Source organism: Xiphophorus hellerii, chromosome 12 (assembly GCF_003331165.1).
Source record: "Xiphophorus hellerii strain 12219 chromosome 12, Xiphophorus_hellerii-4.1, whole genome shotgun sequence".
Taxonomy (NCBI): domain Eukaryota; kingdom Metazoa; phylum Chordata; class Actinopteri; order Cyprinodontiformes; family Poeciliidae; genus Xiphophorus; species Xiphophorus hellerii.
The window spans coordinates 16,610,503-16,633,259 of record NC_045683.1 but is presented as its reverse complement, the minus strand read 5'-3'; the positions used below and the strand labels follow the sequence as shown (position 1 = coordinate 16,633,259).

General features: G+C 37.0%; 1 protein-coding gene across 6 annotated transcripts in view; it reads left to right on the top strand.

Moving 5' to 3' along the window:
- osbp2b (oxysterol binding protein 2b) overlaps positions 1-22,757 on the top strand; it is a 73,862-nt gene that overhangs the window by 30,802 nt on the left and 20,303 nt on the right. For 4 of the 6 annotated variants that reach the window (XM_032579260.1, XM_032579261.1, XM_032579265.1 and 1 more), the window contains one exon: positions 2,074-2,282. In XM_032579260.1, coding sequence (XP_032435151.1) covers positions 2,074-2,282 — 209 coding nt within the window. Of the gene's footprint in view, positions 1-2,073; positions 2,283-5,565; positions 5,687-13,771; positions 14,057-22,757 lie in introns of those variants that run through there. The other 2 variants (XM_032579264.1, XM_032579263.1) reach the window with 2 other exon arrangements.

Genomic DNA, 22,757 nt, shown 5'->3' with positions numbered 1-22,757 from the left:
GTTAGAAGATGTCTGTCTATGGAAATTGAGCCAGTTGCATTGAGTCATTGCAGTGATCCCTCTTCCTTAGCAAGCACATGGTGATAGTGGAGAGGAATAATTTCCTTTTAACAGGTAGAAACATCTGGCAGAACGAGGCTCACTATAAGTTGCTGCAAAAGACTCCATTTTGATTTAGTGAGTTGGTTTTAAATTGAATTTATTAGTTTTAATATATTCAAGACCTTGTTTTTCTGTGAACATGATCAAAAGGCAAAATATCTGACTTTGAAGAAAATGAATAAAAATGAACTCATGTGGAAGTCATTTGACTGCGGTCTGTTTTTTACGACAGTGGTGGTAAAAGAGGGGCTTTTTATAGTATGAATAACTGCTTCAGCTCTTTGTACTGTAGAAATGTATTTTTTGAAATTAAATAATCAATTTTACTTTTGTTTATATTTTTGGGGATTTAGAACATAGAAAAATATACTTACAATGGAGGAAAAATTTATTTTCTTGAGCAGAAATTGGCCAGACAATTCTTCTTTTTTATTGATGAATATGAGAAAAAAAAAATTGTAGCCTATTTACATAAAAAATAATAAACAAAAAACTAAAGTCAGTGCAATATTAATATAATTGAAGTGCAAATTCTGCTCAAAGACAGCAAGAAAAGATATTAATGCAATAACACAATGAGATTTCACTTGGTTAAAGATTAAATAAATAAACAAATGCAGTTTTAACAACTAAAACCAGCCATATCATTATTATATATATATTTATATTATATATTATTACATTACATATACATTATATATGTCAAAAAGATGCTCATTTTGATATTTGGGGATTTGGTTATGGTGAGACGATGCAGCCTCCTGAAAACTTTGTTTTCCGATCTAAAAAGGATGTTTTCACTGTCTGTCAAGTTGCTTACTAAGATCTTTGAGAAATGTGGATAATTTCACAGATATTAATTAATTTATTAACAAAAGGGAAATGTTCATGTCTTTTCTGTTCCTCTTTTGATGTCGCAGATGTGCAGATCTCATTTGCCATGTGGACGAATCCACCTTCATACCATCACAGATGCTGGTGTTTTTTTAATAACTGTGTGCTGATAACAAGCCAGATGGTCTCTTTCCTTATGAGGCTTTAATAACCATATACTGTCACAAATTTTGATTTGCCAGACCACAGGACTCAATTCCATATTGCCTCAGAGCATTGTAAAATAAGAATAAGGCCGTGGCATTTTTCCATCTCATTTAGACCTGCTGGTGCTTTTAGATAGTGTTTAACATTAAGTATGTTCACAGAATCTGGTTTTTACTATTCCTGCAGTGAATTATTTGTAGATTCAAGTACCGGTTAGTTCCAGCACTTTCATGTTTATGTTGTTAATTTACAAAAAAGGGCTGCATTTTAAGATGTGAGAATATTCTTTCCAAGAAACATGATGGTGCATCTCAGTGGTAAAATATCAGTTTTGGTGCAGCATGTGCAAACAATTGGCGTTGCTATTGATTACTTTGTTCTGATCTTTTTTTTTTTTAATCATTCTGCTATGATTCTGCCTTTCTGTTACTGTTCACTTGTTTTAACTTCCTCTCATACTCTGTTCTCTCTTTGTCTGGATTTTTATTAATTGTTCAGTTGTGTACCGGCCTGAAGTTGCACAATGGCCTTGTTATGTAGACTTGAAAGCCCCTCTGACTGCACACAGTTGGTGTCGTGAAGATATCCAGATACCCACAGTTCACCAGCAGGAGGGAGAGCCGGTGCAAATAATAATAAGAGTTGTTTAAAATAAACTGATGCAAGTTTACTATTCATAATGTGTGCATTTACATATTTCTTACTCACTTCTACTTCAGTGAAGCGACTCAGTGTTTTACTGTTGCTTTGCCTGCAGTTGCTCTCTCTTGCCCTGCTTGTAGCAGTAGGAATGCCAGCTGCAATCCCAGCCTTTTTGGATTGAAAGACTGAAATTGAAATTCTGTTCCCTCCTCATTCATACTCACGACCAGTGTTCCCATCTATGTTGTATGTTTTGATTTACCTCATACCCTTTATTATTTTTTTTAGGACACAGGCAGAGATGGCGCATACATGTCGAGGAACTATAAACTTGGCCACAGCACACATCGACACAGAGGATGCCTGCAACATTGTGTTGAGCAGTGGCGGACGCACATACCACCTGAAGGCGAGCACTGAAGTAGAGCGGCAGAGATGGGTTACCGCGCTGGAGTTGGCTAAAGCTAAAGCCATCCGCATGATGAATGATCAGTCTGGTAAGGAGCAGCAGCTACTTTTAGATTCAAGTCAATACTGATTCCCCCCCCTCCCAAATCAACAGTTGAAAATACAAATGTGTGTACAGGTATGTTTGAACTGTGAACACATTAGGTTAGATCAGCTTCCAGAACCTTTTGTAATCCAGCCATCCATTTTCTACACCTGCTCATCCTTGCAGGGTGGTGCCTATCTCCAGTGATGTGGGAACAGGTCGCTAGTCCAACTTAGGGCAACACAGACACACAGGACAGAAAACCATACAAAAACACACAAATAGCTGAGGGAAAATTAGAGTATTCAATATTGAGAGGAAGCTGGAGTACCCAGACAGATTCTGTGCATGGATAGAGAGAACATACAAACTCCTTGCAGAAAAACCCCAGGCCAGGACTCAAATCCTGGACCTTCTTGCCTAAACATGCAGCCAGAGCTTCAGCAGATTGGTTTGAATTAATAATGCATATTTATGTGTTAAAATGGTTCAGTCAAAGCCCACACCTAAATTCAGTTCAGCGTAGGGTTGCACAATATACGAATGTAGTCACCAATATTATGGCAACACCTGAAAAACAATGTGTACAGAAGCTCCTCCTGCTAAATTTGAGCATTGAAGTATGCACATAGAAATGTTGGTTGTATGAATATTTTTGCTGGGCATTGTATATGGATACATTTCATTTACCTTCTGCAATCAGCCATGTCCTCTGCTTTATGGTATTCAGTCCAGTTCTTAGTTTTACTATGCCTGTTTTGCTTAATGTTATTCATGTTATATTGTGAGCCAGAAGAGGGCAGCTGTGACTCCACAACCAAACTGGAAAAACAAACTGGAGTATGCTAATGCCACTGGGAGAACTGAGCTTCCATTCAGTCATTCCCCTTTCCAAGAGGACCTATTGTTATTTAGGCTTGCAGTTCTTTGGTCAAAGGCTGTGGGAAAAGTCTGGGTGTTTTGTTTTCTCTCACTTTACCACAGCATCAACTCGGAGTCGGCTTTAGTCTACAGTAAAAAGGTTCTGCAGAAAGTGAGACAGATTATATATTCTTCTGGCCTCTGTGTGAAAGTCAGATCACTAAATATAGACTGAACAAGAATGTGAGTGCTTTTTAAGCTCACCCACGTATGCTGCAGAGGAATGCTGGTATATTTAAAAAGGTTAGGCTATTGATTGACTGCATTCATTTAGTGTGTCATTGTGGATTTATGTTGGTTTTGGGCAGTTTAACAGTTCACTTTGCTTATTTTAATGATATTTGTCACAGGATGGTTTTCTCTGGTATGTCACTGTTCAAGTAGTTAATTAACTAAAGTTGGTTACAATGGAAGGTCATATATCAAGCTCAATTAAATAATAATTAACATCAAATATGCTTAAACCAAGGATACCATTTGGTTGTCAGAGCATCTGTCAGTGACATTATTATCAGGAACTCCCAAATAAACTAGCTGGCTACAGTTTGAAATGAAGCACTTCTTAAAAGGAAAGTTTTAATCAGAGTAAAAAATGTAAATGGCTGGTATTGTTAATGGTATTTTCTTATTTTAAAATGCTTATTTAATTTTGTCCTTTGTGCTCGTTAATAGCGTCTTTAAAAATGTTTTTCTTCCAGCCATGTAGGTATAAACATTCATGAAATTGATTTGATTTCTTTCTGTCTTCTTTCTTGCTGCCTGATAAGTGTATGTTTCTAGTAGAATAAAAAGATTATTTTAATATGTAAAAAAATGTTGAAAACCATGTAATTTTTGTCTTCTATGCCGCTTTGTGTTGGTCATCTGCGTACAGTTTTTGGATATAACAATGTATATGTGGAAAACTTTAAGAGGTGTGAATACTTTTGCAATTGTGCTGCATAAGGTAAGAGTCAGTGAGGAAAGATTGCACACAGGTCTTTGTGCTTTTTCCTTACTTCCTTTTGTTTCACTGCTTACACAGAATATGTAGTGTCTGTGGAGAGTGTCCACGCAGAAAGCCACTGAAGTACTGCCTTAACACCCAAATGAATTACTAAACAAGTGTGTGTTCAGAGTCTGTCGGACCATCTTTTTCTTTGTTTGTGGTGTTGGACATGGATCAGCACCAGAATGTCAGCATTCATTAACCTACCCTTGCTTCTCTGTTTTCGGAACAAAAAGCTCATATCGATTTCCTCAGGTGAGCAGAGTGTAAACTGCGGATAGATGTCAGGAGGGAGCTAAAGGTAGACATTGATATCCATTACAAGGCTTGTTGTTCCATTGCCATCATGTGGTATTTTTTAAAATGTTTTAACTGTGTTCTGTCTTATGATGTGCTGCAATTTTCAATCCCTTGCATCCCACATTTGTATTCAGTATTTCTGTAGCACCTGTCATTTGATTTGTTGATTAGGCAGTCATCTTATTTTGTTAGAAAAGATGCCGTCTGTAAGTTTGTCATTAGCGTTTGCATTATTAGGAATAGTTTGATCCATGTACTCACTCATTTTAACATGATCTAAACCATAAAGCTTAAGCTCAGCAGGGGGCAGTGTTTCCCTTCACTTTGACTTGACCTCCTATGCGTGCCATGTTTTTGCGCCTGCATGTGAAGTGGGATCACTGTCCTTGAAATAACTTGTTCCACTAGTGACTTGAATTTGTAAGCCTGCCTGACACGATTAAATACATCTATAGCCTCAGTTGACATATTTTTATACTAACAGAGAAGGTTTTAGAAATGGCTGTTTGGGGTAAAATATAGAAATTGGTTGATTCTTCAAAGAAGGGTCTCCATCTCTGACTAATTTCAGAAATATACAGCAGAGCTGAGGCAAGGTATGATGTGAAATAACCTGAGCCCAGTGTGTCCAGCTTGATAGCTTCATTGTAATGGTCAGCATGGTAGTCTAGTGACCTTTTTTGCTTTTACCTTAGACTACTTTATCAAGTTAGGTGCCGTTTAAATTATTTCCAGTTTTTGACAATGATTTATCTTCCTTCTGTTTTTTTTCCCCCTAAATTTATTCTGTGATTCACCTCTTGCTGTTAAACATAATGAACTGTCCATGGTGCTGAAACTGTAGAAATATCAGAGCACAATGTGAGAAGAGAACTTATTAACATCTCATGTTTAAGCACACTTCATTTATCATATTGCCACATCCCCTCCCTCTTTGTCTTGGCTGTTTTTTTTGTTTTTTCAACCTTCCACATATCCACTTTTCCTCTCCCTTCCCACAGTACTCTCACATTCGCTGTCTGGTTTTTCCTGCCTTCTCTTTTTTCCCCCCTTCTCTCTCAGTAAGCCATTTGCTTCATTTTGCATCCATCCGTGTTCATTTCTTTCTGAGTTTCTCTTATTTTTTTTTGTCAAACTCTCCTGTCTTGCGTAAAATATTTAGATTTTCATCAGAAGTCTCTGGGGGAAATCTCTCTCAAGTAAGTACACAGTTTTTCTCCGTTTGTGTTAAGCTATGAAATGTGAGTAGCTTTGAGCATTTGTGTATACCTGAAACTGTAAAAAGCTGAATAGATGTTTCTGTTCACTTGTCTAATTGTATTTTAGATGTTTTCAGTGAACTATATGTGAAGATGGTAAATTCAGTGTAATTTAAATGGCAAATCTGTAAAATTAACTTTTCAAAACACACATCACATTAAATTTAGACCTACATTTTTTAATATTTCCACTTAATAACTAAACTTACGAGACTAATGGCTAAATGAAATATGTAATATTTATTGTTTTTCTATTAATTGGGACTGTCCTCTTTTGTCAGTTTGATAACTTTATTTATTGCAGTTTTCACAACAACACTTTGATGAAAATTAGTAGGTTTCTTTTTGAAAAATGTTCCTAGATTTTTTTTTTTGTTCAATATTTGCCTATGCTAAATAGACCTGCAGCTGCTTTATACTGCTTTTGGCTTGGGGAGCTTGCTGTGCTTTGCTACTTTTGGAGCCCCTGAGAGGATGTTATGAAATGACAGATGGTGTGCTTCTTATCAGCTTCTTCAATTAGTTGTACTGCTGCTGTGTACTCTATGGCTTGCCTTTGTTTTTGTTGGAACAAAAATTATGTGCTGGCATTGCACAATTTGCTACCTCAGCTCCAGTTCTTAATAACGGGTGAGACGGAGACAAAGAGCTCAGAGTGAGATTCAGTCTTGTAACATAACAAACATTAAGGAAGCCAAACAGAGATTGTTAATGGTTCTTCAAGAAGTCGTCCTGCCAAAAATCATGACGATGGTGATATTTCTTTTTTGCCTGGTTTTTGTTTATCCAGTGTTTTTCAACCACACTTTGCCTTTCTTTCTTTATCGACGTAATTTCCTGTGGATGTATGTGAAAACCATGATTTGCTCATGCAGACAACTACTGTATATTTTGAAGTTTATTGTGATATTGCCACCGTCTGATTTTCACATTGCGTTGTTTTTGAAAGACTGTCATTATTCTAATCCAGCAGCGTTTTCAAAAGTTTCAAATCCCATTAATAACAAATCAGCTTTGCATTAGTACATTTAGCCTTCCTGTTATTAGCAAGGGAAAACTCCAGATAAATTCACTTCTTACCAATTTGATAAAGCGTCAGTTTCACAGTGCAATTTTGAAAGCGGACCAAAGAGCCTGGACAATGTCATGCTGTTGGAACATCTGTTAACTTAGGGTAAATTGCTCAGTATGTACTGCTGGCAAGGCAGCAAGCAATCTTGCATGTTGGTTTATTTATTTATTTATTTCAAGCAGGTTTTTAAAAACAAGAAAGCAAGCATTGTTGCTCTCCATTCATGAAATGAATGCAGCTGTACAGAAAAAGACAGCAGAGAGGGGAGATTTTTATGTTTTACTGTGTTTGTAGAACACTCCCTTAATGTAACCGTACCAGGGTTTATTTTCATGTGAACGGACAACCACATTTTCAGATGCACTAGAGTTAATTTGATTGTTCACACAATCCCAAATAAAACAGACCATAAGAGCTCTGGTATGAAAGCGTTATAAAGTGTGGCAAAATGGCAAGGAAGCGAAATGATCATAATCTGACCCTCTCGCGTCTTGCAGCCAAAATGAATATCTGACTTGCCTCCATAGGAAAATATTTTTTTAATTTTAATTTTCAATTCCTTACTGATACTAAAATAGCTGACTCTAAATCTCATTCCTACAGTAACAATTTCTACACCGAAGAGGGTAAATGGTACAAACTCGTATCTTTTAGGTGTTGTGCATTCATTGATCAGAAAAGCTTTGTACTCAGGTGATGCTGACTATGCAGTCAGTCAGTCAAATCGACATTTGAATGTCTCCACACAGACAGTTCCTCGATTCATCTCTAGTTGTTTATGTTGTCTGTATTAGTTTTGCTTAAAATACATGTTGTAATCGATTGAAACTAATTAAACTCTATGTTCCTGATGAGCCTTTATCGCTCTCGAACTTAAAGCTACGTCAATCTTTCTTTTGGTTAGATATTTTTTTTACTTTCCTCCTCTTCTGTCTTTACTCTTGTCTTTCTGGGGTTTTCTATTTCCAAGCAGTGTCAGATAAATAACTGTTCCTTAAAGTGCGTGTTGAAAGGGCTCTTCTGTAAATATCCCCTCCCCAAGGAACCTGCTGTCTGGAAAGAATAGCCATCTCTTCTCTAATATACTAATATCCCAAGACACAGCTTTCCCAACATTTCAGCCTGTTTCTTGGTGTTTTCTTGTTTCTGTTATGCTACAAATATTTATTGAGATTCAATGATTACTTCTGCCACATGCATTTCTGTAAACTTTTTTATTGTTTCAGTTTTGGTTTCTGACTTCAGTGTCGTTATCTGTAATAGGAGTGAAGGTATTGTTTTATTGTGTTACAAAGTTAGCCAAAAGTTGTTGTTTATGTGTAATAGATAAATGATTTATTCTTGCAACATGTAGAAGTTCTGGTGTAGATTATAATATTTGGTTCATCTTCTGGTTTAGAAGTTAGGTTACAGTTGATCCAGACTATTGCTTTATTCTGCTTTGTTGCCCTGATAAACCTTTGTCAAGCTGATTAAAATAGATATGGTGAATAACACCTTTAGGGAAATAGTAAAATAAGTAAAGAACAGATTATGTGAATGATAAAAGCTACATCAGTAAACATAAAGAGAGCTTTGTTCAGACTATGTTGCAGTCATGCGTGTTTTGTTGTGCTGTCCTTCACTGTTACAAGGTTTATTACTCCCTGTGGGTCAAGTGTTTACACTGTGAGCTCTACATGCTGCATAGAACCTGCGCTCATTATTAAGCCACCATTGTGTCCCTGCTTGCACGCACACATACCCCCCTACACACACACACACATTTTTTTTCTTTTCTCTTTCTCCCCAAAGCTTCTCTGCTTTATCAGCAGGATGCAAAAGTTTAGAAATGGAGAATGCTGATTTGGCAGGTCATTAAAATAAAAATTAGTTAAACATTGTGCGAGCTGATCAGCAAGGACAAAGGAGCCTCAGAATTTAGTTATTTTATTTTTCTTTGTTTTTAGTCTTCCCGGTGAACTTAAGTGCTTTGAAGAGTCTTTGGGTCGTTTTAAAGCTCTAAATATCAGTGCTGTTGCTTTTTGATTTTAGAAAATGTTTTGTTTAAAGGAGAGCTAGCGCACAAGATTGTTATAGTTGACATTATTTGACTATTTTTTGTGAATAAACAATCATCCAGGGCTGACAAAAGCAGGAAAATCTTAGTTCTTTGTTTTCCTTTGAATATTTTAGATGCAGTCTGCAAAAAAGTTTGAGAATCTACAAATTTTCCACAAATAATTTGCTGTGACATTACACCGACAAAAATGCAAAAGCAGCAATTACACAGTAATTTTACTCATGACGAAGATGAACATAGATTAATAGAAAATAGGATAGGATTTATTTTTTCTACCTTCTTTATTATGTAATTTAGAGGCAAAAAAACCAGATACTTACAGAACTCATGAATATTCCACATTGTTTTTCACACTCATCGCTCATTATATGCTCATTGAGCTGGATGATTAACTTCCCTGTGTGTCAAAAGTCTGCTGTTGTTCACTCTGCTGTGTGGGTTCAAATTCTACTTTAAGATTACTAAAACCTCTTCTCCAGTGCAGGCTGCCATTGGATCGGTCTAAATGCTTGCAGTTGTCTTTAATTCTTTTGGTAAAGCAGGTTATTATTACCACAGGATCTGTGGTGAACATGAGGGTGAGTTCACATAAAGGCATGTATTTTATTTATATTTTAATGATATTTACAGTTTTTATATAAATTTGAGTTTGTGTTTCTTCAGAGGAGGTGAGACAGCAAAGTAATTGGGTCCCTTTATGTAGATTAGCTACATTTAAATGGCTACTGGAGCTGAAGGTAACATGGCCTAATGATTTAAATGTTGTCAAGTGTGACCCCTAAAATGTCATCTGGAAAGGTTTCTTTCTCCAGTTTCTGCTCTCAGACCATCTCACTGCTTTAATGAGCTCTGTGCCTTCAGGCTGTCTGGCCTCTGTGTGTTTCGGTTCCCTCCTTAATGCAGTAATTGGTATATTAAAACTGTTGTATTCTTTAAATATTCTATCTTCTTTTCACTGTCGTTCAGGTGGTTTGGCCTTCAGCAACTTTATATGAAGCAAAATCCATTTTTGTATCATTAACTATATTTAATAAAGCCTCAACTCTTACGTGATTTAATTTGCATGAAAAGCAAAAAAAAAGAAAAGAAAATAAAGAGCTGGCATAATGATTTCATCAAGAGCTAAATTGTAATCAGAGTTCCCACAGGTCCTTGAGATTCTTGAAAGTCTTTGAATTCCAGATTATGTTGAGGCTTGTGGGTCATGTATGACACATGTGTCCCGCCTGAAGACACATACAGGCTTGTGTTGAAATGGAGAAGCTTTGTTTACAGAGCTAGTGATTTTGGCGATATGTAGTGTGAAAAATGCAACTGGTTTCTGTTAGAGATTAGAGTTTTGAGTAGTTTTTTTTTTTTTTTTTTTTTGCTGTGGACTGGAACTTGTGCATCATTCTAACAATGGAGATGTCATGGAGGGGAAGTTTGCACCACTTAGGAGCTCTTTGGTCAGATTTCCCCCAATAAGATGTCTGTCAAAATGAGACTTGGTTACAAAAGCACTTTAAGCTGTTACAGCTTTACTTTTATCACAATCATTTTCACTGAGACTATCTCACATGCACACATGGATCAAATTGTTGGTTCCCCTCTGCTAATGACTTAAACGCCCACAATGGTCATTGAAATAACCCAAAGGTGACAAAGGTAAAAATAAATAAAAACTTACTACAGGTTATCAAGGTTAAAGCAGACCTTGCTTTTGAACTGTGGTTCAACAAAATCATTTTAAAAAACTAATGAAACAGGCCTGGACAAAAATGATGATACTTGTAACTTAATATTTTTTTGTTGCTCAATCGTTAGAGGTAATCACTGCAATTAAACAAATTTTGTAATTGTCAATAAGACTTCTGAACCTGTCCACAGGTGTTGTGACCCAATCCTCATGCACAAACTGCTCCAGTTGTGTCAGGTTTGAAGGGCGCCCTCTCTGGACGCCATGTTTCAGCTCCCTCCACAGACGTTCAGCAGGATTTAGATCAGGGCTCGTTTCAGGTCAGTTCAGAATAGTTCAATGTTTTGCTGTTAGACATTCTTGGGTGCTTTTTAGCTGTGTGTTTTGGGTTGTTATCCTGTTGGAAAATCCATGACCTGTAACTAAGACCAAGCTTTCTGACACCAGGCAACACATTTCTCTCCAGAATTCCTTAATCATCTTGAGATTTCACCACACCCTGAACAGATACAAGACTCCCTGTGGCAGATGCAGCAAAGTAGCGTAAGATCATAGCCGAGCCTCCTCCATGTTTCACAGTATGGACAGTTTTATCTTCTTGATAACTTCTCTGAACATAGAACTGATGTGCCTTGCCAAAGATCTCTAGTTTTGACTCATCTTACCAAAGGCCTTTCTCCCAGAAGCTTTGTGGCTTGTCGGTATGCATTGTGGCAAATTCCAGCCTTACTTTTTATGCTTTGGTTTCCTCCTTGATCATTTCCCATAAAGTCCTTGTACTTTGGAATTCACCTTAAAATTTTTTGGATTCTGTTCTGGGTTCTTTGGGTACCATTCATATTATCCAATGGGCCTGCGAAACAGCCAGAGAAGTTGGCTACAGTCATGTGCACCTTAAACCACTAAATAATATGCAATTGTAGTCACAAGAACACCAAGCTGCTTGGAGGCGGTCTTGTAGCCTTTACCTTTAATATGCTTGTCTAAAACTTTCTTTCTGATCTCTTGGGACAACTTTCCACTTCAGTAGTAAATGTTCAGTGTGGTACATACCATATCTCCAAATCGCACAGTGACTAGTTATCATCCTCTAAAAAGGCAGACTGACTGATTACAAGCTTGAACAAATTTTAACAAAGGAAAAAAAAATTTATTAATAAAGATTGTGGCTTTGAATCCAAGAGAGAACGAAGGAGAAATGGCATCCCAATTCCTAAATCAAAGCCTACATCTCATACATCTCAAACATTTATTTATTTATTTATTTATTTATTTTTTTATCAAACTCAAAGCAAAACGCTCAGAAAACATGCTGTTTGTTGAATTTGTGTGCAGACTAATAATCATCGGTTTTCACATAGTGAAAGTTAAACCAGTCGTCCTGTGCAAGAGTAGCCCAGGATCAACATATAGGGGCTCACATCTCCTGAGACATACCCAGTGTTCTTTTGATGCTTAGCGATCACATGCTATGTGGACTCATGTTATTACAGGACTTGTTGAGTTTGATCAGTGTATTGTTAACAACCCTGGGACCTGTAAAAAGAGGAGGTTGCATTTTCTGGGTTTTCATTGTCCAATGTCACACAAGATGACTATTTTCCATTATTAAAGTTCGAGGATGTAAAACCCTTAAAGAAGATCTTCTGTGCTTCAGTGCCTTTTAGAAAAAGCCCCTCCGTCTCCTCACCCTCACCCCTAGAACAGCTCTTTCTTGTTACTTGTTCTTGCTGTTGTCAGAAACTGCTACAGAATTTTTAACAAACTTATAACAGCAAGTTTGTTTGTGACAAAGTCAGACAGTTGCACTTTTGTTGTGTGAAGAAAGTAGTGACATTTAAATTTTATAAAACTTGCTTGAAGCAACAAATATTGTAAAATAAAAAAATTAAATACAAATACTGTTCTCAAGATAAAATAACAATTTGTATGGTTATTTGATTTGTGTTTATTAATCTGAATTAAATATTTAACATCTAATTTCTTTAACATAACTTAATCAGACTCATTTAACATGCACCAATATGCAAAACCAGCATGAAATTTCTGCATTTTAAAACTAGGCATATCCATTTATACTAGGAATGTGCAACATTTTTTAGATTTTATCACAATAGTTTGAGGAATTTGTTGAGATGATGAAAACGCATACAAAGTATTCCAGTTTTCATCAGCCCATTTGACTGCAAAGCTAAAAAAAAAGTAAGTGACACATATCTGGGGAGATGCAGAGACTCACAAATTACATTTAATTTTTTCACATCTAGACTTGCTTAAAATACATATTTACATTGGGCATGACAAGGAAACAGTGTAACAGTAGCTTATGGCACAGATAAAAAAAACTTAAGAGATCCATCGAAAGGCATATAATTTGTGGATATGCAAATACATCAACATATGCCATGTAAACTAAATACAGTGTGGTTAATCATGAAGATAAGAGATTGGTCTTTAAAAATAATAATGGAAATCTCCATGAATGGGTTTTAAACTAATAAACAAAAGGGTGAAAGGCATGTTCAGTCCTTAAAAAGTGACTGATGAATCCTGCTTAGAATTGATGTGTCTTTTCTGCAACCCTCAGCTAAATGTACAGCAGTTGACTGAGGTGACATTGGTGTAGAGCACAGTGGGATTTGTACTTCAGCTCTGATTTGGGGCAACAACCTTCATCCACTCTGAAATTGAAGGCAGTGCGGTCTCTATTGCAGCCGTTTGTATGTGTCATTGAGCCATCAGTGGCTGATCAGCATTAAAAACACAAACAAACATAGCGACACTGCAGTAACACATCGGTCAGTAGCACAAAGAGACATTTTATAGAGGTTTGTTTTGTTTGACCTTCCTCCATCCCTATTCTGATTTCATCTTTTCCTCATTTACAGCTGCTCTACAAGCTCTCACTAGTTTAACCAACATATTTGTTACTCCTCCCTTGTCATTTCCCTTTCTTAAGATTGTTGAGTATTTCTGTCAAGATACACAGAGGTGACAGAGAGAAAGAAATGTGTTCCAGTTTTGGTCGTAGATGATTGCTAGCTGCTGAGTCCTATCTCCTCTCAGCTCCTCTCCCTCCCCTCCACCCTCCCTTCCCCATCAAGCTGCACTGCACTGAGAAAAGCATGTGAAGGGGAATTGTAAACGTGCCGAGCTTTGTGATTGAGCGTATGCAGATTGTGTGCGTCTGATTCTGGTGGGCAGGGAATGCAGTTTTGGACCTAGGACTGAAGGGGAGCGTGCGAGTGGCCCCACATCGTTGTACGTGATTGAGTGCGAGTTTATTTGTGTGCATGCTGTAACGCTGGGGAAAGGAAAGTCAGTGCCTCAGCCCTCCCCTCGCTATGATTACGTAGTGGCACAAGGGCAGCGTCGCATCTCAGGGAGCGTGGAGTTGGATCAGGCCTGCAGAGAGTGGGATGAAGGGCCGGAGCTGCTGGGAGCCCAGGGCGATCCGCTCCCTCTGCAACTCGGGCTGTCTGAGTAAACTCAACCGGGGTCAGTATGGTGACAGCTCTAGGTTTGTAGCTAATGGTGCAGCTCTGGAGCTGTCACGATCATCTCCATGTGTCTGAAAACAGGTTTCTTCCTGGTATCTCTTTCTTTCTCTTATAGCAGTCTGTCACTCCTCCATCCAGCTCCCTGTCAACCATGGATGCTGACATTTCTGCAGCATCCTCTAACAATGCAGTTGCTCACTCTGTGAAAAGAGCAGCCTGCCTTCTCTTTTTCGCTCTGCACTGCATGTAATTTCTCGTCTTTCCTCACGTTTCTCTCACTCATGCTCATTTCTGCTCACTTTCTTCCTTTCGCTCCAACCTACATCTGCGTATGGATGAGCTGGAGTGTGACAGGCCAATGTGTTGTGTTTGCAGTGTTCATCTGTGTGCACTTTTTCCCAACGTAAACTTCATTACGCAATCAGAAACTGTAAGCAGGGGGATAGCCTTATATTTCAGGGTCCTAGAACCTGTTCTCTATATCCTATTGTAGGATGTTTGATAATTATAAAGTGTTTTTTTCCCCTCCATTCAGTTACAAGAGATAATAAGACATTTACTTAATGAAGCAGGATTCTACGACAAATCAGTATTACTTACGACCAATGGTGGGCAAACAACATTCTTCATTTGTGTTTGATGTTCTTTTGGTGCAGTTCTGTACATTGCTACCTTTGAAAAACCTTTGAAATGTGTGCAATCAATCATTTTTTTCTCCATGACTCTTAACCATCACTTGCTGCCATCCCAATCCTCAGACTCACTGTTTACTTACTTGGTTGTTCCTTGTTTGGTGGAAACTGTTAGAAGGTAAATTATATATGCAGAGTTTAGTGCAAATATTTGAACTTTATGTTGGAGACAGCATTTATAACTCATGCAGTATTTGGGGAACCTAATATTCCAACAAATTGCAGTGTTTTCTTTCATCAGGACTATTGATCTGTTTGATCTGTCGATCTGTAGGTATATGGCACAACTATTAAACTGCCAAAATTCATACAGCATTATTCAGAGAAAAACCTCCCACTTAATGCTGTAAGAAGATAAATATTCAGAGGACCAGTCTGGTGGCACACAGTAGCTTTGGAGGAGCTACAAAGATCCACAGCCCACAATTTATTGCTAAAACATCTGTTATATGTGCACTGTGGAGATCTAACCTTTAAGAGCAGCTGAAACAAAGCCAGTGTTGAAAGAAAGCTTAAAAAAAGTTTTCACTTGTAGTTTATCAGTAGCTACGTAGCAAGTCAGGATTGATGGTAAATGGAGGCTGCAAAAGACTTGGGATTGGGTCAAATCATTTTTAGGAAGACACTGACCCTAAACATGCACAATAGAATGAATTATATCAAAACAGGCTCATGTTTAAAATGGCCCAATTTTCTGTGAGGAAAATGGGCAAAAAAGTTAGTATAGAGATTCCACAAAAGGCATGTTCCTGTAACTGCATCAAAAAACAGTTCTACCAGCTACTGTTTCAGGAAGGCTGAATTCAAATGCAGATTCCTTTTTAAGACTTATTTGTAAAACAAATTACAAAACCACATATCCTTTTCTTTCTGTTTCCCAGATATAGACTTCTTTCTGTTGGTCTGTTTTAAATTATTCTGGTAAAATACTAATTTGTGGTTGTAAACTGACAAAATGTAAAAAGATTCAAGTGGTATGGCACTATTTTCTTAAAAATAATAAACAGTCTGCGTATTAAATACCTCTAGTGTCATTGGTTACAAAACAGAAAACTCTGAAGGCACATAGTTTCTAAATGTCACATAAAGTTGTTCCCTAACACTGTTATTAAGGAAGTGTTTTTGTTGGAAATTAGGATGTTAGTCAGAAAGAAACATCAATTACGTTAACATTTCAGTTTTGAATGTAAATGTTAAAAAAGTAAAATCAATGACACAAATAAAAATGCCTGGCTTTTTTCCTTGAGTCAATTTTCATAAACTTCATCATTTAGCTTCATATTTTAAATTAAAAGTCTGTTTTTAAAACTAGTTTGTGAGTTATTAAAAGTCCTTGCTATCTATAAATTTCACTTCCCCAATTTTTTTGGTCAACCAGCAGTACAGCAGTAACTTTAAATATTGAAAACCTTTCAGTGTTTGATTATCAAACTGTAGCTCAACTAAACATCCTAAAAGATCTTAATTTCTTTTTCTTACCAACACCACACCTTATTTTTTACATTAATAATTTGTGGTGTTTGAAATGCTCAGAAATCAGACGTAGCTTAAGACTTTTAAAAACTGCCTTTTATGACAATATTGTGAGCTGAAATAATATTTTATCCTTCTAATGTTGATGTGTAAATCAATTAATTGCATGATATTTTTAAACAAGCTAGGTCATTTCCATTTGTATTAATTGTTGTCTCTTTTTTCGGTCTCTTTCCACCATAGATTGGAAGACAAAAGTCTTCAGTCTGGTGTATTGGTCTCAACTTGTTTACAGAGACTTCATTATTCACTTTATTTGTTGTTTCTGTTGTTTTGTTTATTTATGTTGGGTATTTGAAGTGTCTTCCACTTGCAGTGTTAAATGTTAATTAGAATTTAAGGTTTATTGATCTTTGAAAATGTGTTCTTGCATTTTTATGACATTATTTCTTGGAGTAAAAAAATGGGGAACATGACATAAAAGGCGACAATCCATCACAATTGAGTTTGGATTTTCACGAGCAATGTTCTGACCCTTGAGTTTATTGTCATTTTGTGATTCAGATGCTGAAGAAAAATGTTTAGTTTTGCCTGTCCCTATTTCCAGAGTAAATGGCATTTTTATTGCTGTAGTTCTGATATTATTTTCAACATATGTGGAGGAGTTCACTTAGTAGTTAGGGTTTGGAGCAATTGATGACCTCAACCTCCAATACAAGCACTGCAGTAAACCAAAGCTATGTGCTCTCAAGGTTTGACCCAGCTGAAAGTTTTTGAAATAAATTCAGCATAGCGGAGTATAAAAGACCCATGAGTCAGAGTGTTCTCTCTTTTTGTCTATCACAGCACATGCTGCTGAATTAAAACTCACTGCTTAGTGGCTGCAGCGGGGTGTTAATCTTCACTTTTGTTCAGTTCTTCCTGTGTGTGTGTGTTGGGTTAGAAGCACTGCCAGAGCTGCTTGGCTAAAACTTTGGGGACAGTGATAAGTTGCAATGTGCTGTTTCTCATTTGCTTGTGGAGAGTTGAGAGCCAAATTACCGGGTTAAACCTGATGTCTCCTCGGTTTGTCTCCTTGTGATGTATCTCTGGGGAGTTATGGAGTCAGTTAGCAATTACAGGCACAGGATTAAACTTCCATCCCCAGGGAGGCATCCCTGTTCATCCTCTACTGCTACCAACATTCTTCTCATTTTTACCCTTTCCTTATACATACTCTATTATCCTTCCTCTCTTTGCTGTCTGTGCTGTAAATGGTCTTTGATAGAAATCCTTGTGAAATGACTGTCTTTGCATTAATTGAAATCTATTTGTGGGCTACAACTGGATGAACAACTTGAATGTGTCTGTGTGGTGATTGGAAGTTTTCAATTTGTCAGCGTCTAAATGCAGGTTTGTTACATGTATTGTTGGTTATAAAGTCTTTATTAATCAGCAGCTGTGACTCAGGAGGAGCAGTGATCGTCAAGTGTTTGTAGAGTTTATAGTTTTAATCTGGCTACCTCAGCCCGTGTGAACCAGACTTCCTGAAAAGATCTTATTATTTTTTTTAATTTAACCTTTATTTTACCAGTATAAAAACCCTTTGAGATGAAAAACCACCTTTTCAAGGAAGTGCTGCTAAAACAGTTTAACGAAAATGTCGAGCTATAAAAATCAGATACATGTCATTGACTGCCTCAAAAACTTTTGGTATGGATGTAAAAACAATAAATAAATAGATTCATGATAAATGTCATTATTCACTACAGGACTGTTTTTGTAGAAGCAAAAAGTAGCAGTTTAAAATTACAATAAAGGTAGTTTTTTTTTTGTTTGTTGTTTTTTTTTCATTTTATTAGTTGTTAAGTAAACTTTGTTTACCAAAAGGAATAGTTTTAAAGGGTCCAATTTACTTTCTGGAGGTAGTCAATCTACCTAATGCGATAAAGAGTAGATCTAAGAAAATTTACTGAATGTTGGAACATTGGAAGCTGAAAAAATTGGTGCCAGCACGTAATGGCTAAGAGCAGTTAATTTAAAAACACTTTAGGAACCTTCATTTCTCATGTTGCCCCTTATAGTGGGAGACTTTGCTCACCACTTTGTACAGTCTATGGAAAGTGCAAAATTTGTTCTCTAAAGAGATCTAAGATACTCAAAGCAATTATAATATCCATGTGACGTATGCTCGCATCTTCCAGAGAATATTTGAGCTGATTTCTTTTGCAACAACTGAGTTGTAACTCCAGCAAACATTAGAATCTGTGGAAAATGGCAATACAGTACAGTTGTCTCTCCTTAAATTAGGGGTAGTAGTGAGTTTATGTACAGTTTTAAAGCCATTTCTCCCATGTGCCAATATATGTGCTCTTTGTCCTCATCTTTCTGCCAACACCGTGATGTGCTGTCAGCTGGAAGCCTGACTCCACTGATCTGACAGCCTGTCCTCTGGGACTAGCAAAGAAACAAAACCTGACAGTGAGATACCAGACTGCTATTCACCTAATTACATGCTCCTGCTACCTATTCTGCTGCTTTTTTCCTTATTACTCACCCATATTCAGAATTAGTTTTTACTAAAAGTACAGGAGGGCAATAAGGAAGGATCAAAGCTTCTAATACATGTTCAGGTGCAGAATTATTGGTTGCTTTTATGTAATGTTTGCTGCAGGAAGCAGAACAGCACATAGGTACTTTCATTAATAGTGTTTAAACTTTACTCAGGTTTAACTATTAATAGATTAAAAACATTAAAAGATGCAGCATTTATATCGGCGTTATGGAAATGTTTTTACAATAATCAAAATTATCTAACTTTATTGACAAATGTTTAATTGCAACAGGCTTAACAATTAAAGCTTTACTAAATGACCCTAATTTATCCTTCTAGTCATATGGAGACTTGTTTCTATTCTTGTCAACGCAAATATTCTAAGGACTTGTCAGTCGTGTGTAGCTCACAATATAAAAATATGACATATAATTCAGTTTGCAGTCATCGTATTAATTAACTTTCGGCTCAGGAGGAACAGAAATGTTATCATGATGCTTCAGTGACAAATTCACATCCGTAGCTCGTGTTTTATTTTAGAAAAACCTTTACAACCCTTTTTGAAGTCCACAAAGCACTTAGCGGTTTGGCTTTGACGTACAGCCCTGACTTTTCACCGTCTTTGACTTGAAATGATCTCTCAGGTCTAGATGAAGGCCGTTTAGTTGTACCCTGAATGACATGAAGGTCTAGGAAAGATCCTCTGTTATTGTACTTCTGCTCTCTAGGACAAGCTGCTTGTATTTAAAAACATGGTTAATAACCCTGTCTGGGGTTGCCTTTTATTGTGTTATATTCTGATATGTGTTCTATGCTGTCAGGCATGTTCGAGTTATAAAGGGTTTGTTCGTTATCATTTGACTTTTTAATTGGCGTATCAAGCATGTGCTTATTCACTTGTCATGGACGTGTGTTAGAGCATGGGATCATACAGTATATATATATATATATATATATATATATATATATATATATATATATATATATATATATATATATTTATTTCTTTTTTTTTAATTTGATTAATTGTTCGAATAATCAATTGTTAGTTGCAGCCCTACTGTATTACGTGTTACGTAATTTTATGCCATAAACATCCAGGTTACCTTCAGCCGATGAATCAGAAACAGGCTTGGTTATTGTTTCTATTGAGTGTTCTTGAAGGTGTTGGGCTGTATGGGGTGCGGGGGTAATGTAACCTTGAGGCATGACAAGTGTGGTAATGGGCTTCTGTCCTTGCCTCTCGACATCGATGTTGGTGTGAGAACCCATCCATCTGCTGGTGTGAAGAAAGGGCTTAGAAATGTGAAAGAACGGCTTTAGTATAAATAAAATGACACCATAAACAGGCTATTGAGTTATTCAAAGTTTATATAAAAGCTAATATTAAATTTTTGTACCAAGTGATATATTGCTGATGTTTACTGATTTTAAATGGCCTTCCTCTTCACTATGTATGCTTGTCTCGTGGTGCTTGTCATTTTGTCGATGCTACAGAGATCCGACTAAGTGAACTGAGAGGACATTGCAGAAAGGATATTTCTGACATAATTATAAAACGTTTTATGTAGCGATATCTTTTTCAGAGGAGCAGGTAGTCAATACTTTCAACCACAGTTTATTTCTGTGGAAACGGGAGTCATCTTGGAGGTGAAGGTCTGTAAGTGCAGATATACTTTTTGTACACAACATTTTGCTTTTGAAAGGAAGTACTCGTCATTTTTATAGAGTGGAGCCAAAAGAAAATTAATTTAAAGTAATATAAATCAAAAACACTTAATTTGGTATCTTCCTTGCTTGTTAGCTTTTGATTATCTAGTTCTTTACATGCATAATGACTGCCTCGTGTATCATACAGCTGATCAGTTTCATGTGTAGCATGCCAAAAAACAACTGCAGTCAGTGACAACAATTACAAGGACAACAGCTCTTTACTCTGGGGATATAAGAGGAAATCTGTTTGACACAAAGGTTAGTGAATATTTTAATTTAGCCACAGAATTCCCACATTTTCTTGGATTCAGAGCAGAGCTAAAATGATCTATGCTTAATAAATAATTTCGCTCTCTGAAACCTGACTGTGATGCAGAGCATACAGCCTTGTGTAGCTCTGTCAGTGGCAACTTTGCTGTTCAGTAAAACATTTGTTACTGAACATTTGTCTACTGCAAATGTTTTGGTGATCTAGCTGTTTTTGGTGAGGTTTGCTGGTTATAAGATCTAGAAGAAAACATATCCTCTCATTTTGAAAGATTTCCCTTTGAGCGTCACATGGAAAACTTTCCATACAGTCGCCTGTCCATACAGATCTGGCTTACTCGGCTTTCCTGACCAAAGCAACAACCAAATCTCTGCAGGACAGCGCTCCACTCAATTGATCAGTCAGCTGCTTCAATATACAGGCTTTGGTTAGTGGTCGACAGATCAAACATCATCACAGGTTTTTTGTTTTTATGTCTATGCTCCTTAGAATGAAAACTGTGATCAGTCGAAATCTAAATCACCAGGTCAGACTTAAAAATAAATAAATAAATAATGATAATAATAATAAAATCTGTATCAGCCAGGATCTCATGACAGTAGATGAGGCGCGGAGGGTAGGTAGTCCAGTAAATCGAATCACTTTTTGGCTCGGCCCTTTCTTCACCAGACCAGAGCAACATCAGTGCTGCATCAGCAAAATATATTTTATAAATTTTTATATCTTTCATTTTGACAAATTCATTTGTACAGTCAAATATTGTTAGAAGGGAGATGATTATTTTCTTGTGAAAGGAAATGTTTAACTAACTTGCTAACTGGTCAACAAACTTATAGCGGTCATGCTTCGCTAATTAAAGGCTGATTTTATTATCCTCCCCAATTCTCAGAACATACTGAGATCATTTCCTATTGGCTGCTGCCCTGGAATCGGACCACGTCCCCTTCAGACAACTACTGGATACATTCAGCCCTGTCTTTTTTCTATACCGTTACTTTCACATCAGTGACTGTATTGCTGTTCTGTGTAACTTGATTCCTCCTCATCTCTTGGCCTACGATATGTGGATTCCTGGTGTCATTTTCAATTCCAGGTTTGCTTTTGTTTTTGTTGGAGAGCTGCTGTGCCAATCCTCAGCTGGATTGTTTTGTTGTGTGTATTTTTTCTCATAGTGTGGTTGTTGTGTGTCTCTCTGGAGATCTGTTTGACAACTTACAGCACCTCGGGGTTAGAGTTTAGTGTGTGTTTGTGCTGCTTGTTACTCAATGAACTCTGGTCACCTTTGGCTGAAAATGGATGCCCAGGAATGCAAACATGGTGAGAGATTCTTCTATTCCCTTCTCTCAGTGGTACAATTTTCTCTTTGTGCAGCTGGGGTTTGAAGGCAAAGTTTTCCTCAAAACTAAACAGATAAACCTAGTATCAGATCAAAAATAAAAACCAGCATGTTATAGCCAGCACTATAAGGATTTTTCTAAGCATAATTAACATCTGGTTAGAATCCAGTAGTTGTGGGTAGTTGTTCAAAAATGCTAATCCTCAAACATGATTAGTGGCATGCAGTCAAACCCATGCAATGTATTTACACATTGCAAACCTTTTCACCTGTTGTCATATGAAGACCGTTGATTCAAATTCATTTAATTCTGTTGGAGTCTCTGGCTTTGGAGTCGTTGTTCTGCTGGTAGGTGAACCTCTGCTCCTGTTTCTAGTCTCTCAAGGCCCTAAAAGGATTTATTCCAGGACTGTCTGATTTTTCTGTTATCCATCTTTCCATTAGCTGGAACCTTGTCCCTGCTGAAGACAAGCATTTCCACATTGTGATGTTGCCACCACCATGTTTTGCTGTTGGGATTACAGTTGTCTCTATACATCTGCAGCACTCTGCTTGTGTATGGTCCAACATATTTAATGTTCACATTTCTGGTTAGTTATAGATGCTGAAAATTTGATGAACTCATAAGATCATGTGTCTTTTGGGGTTGGTTGCTTTTTTTGTTTTTGGACACCCAAACAAGCT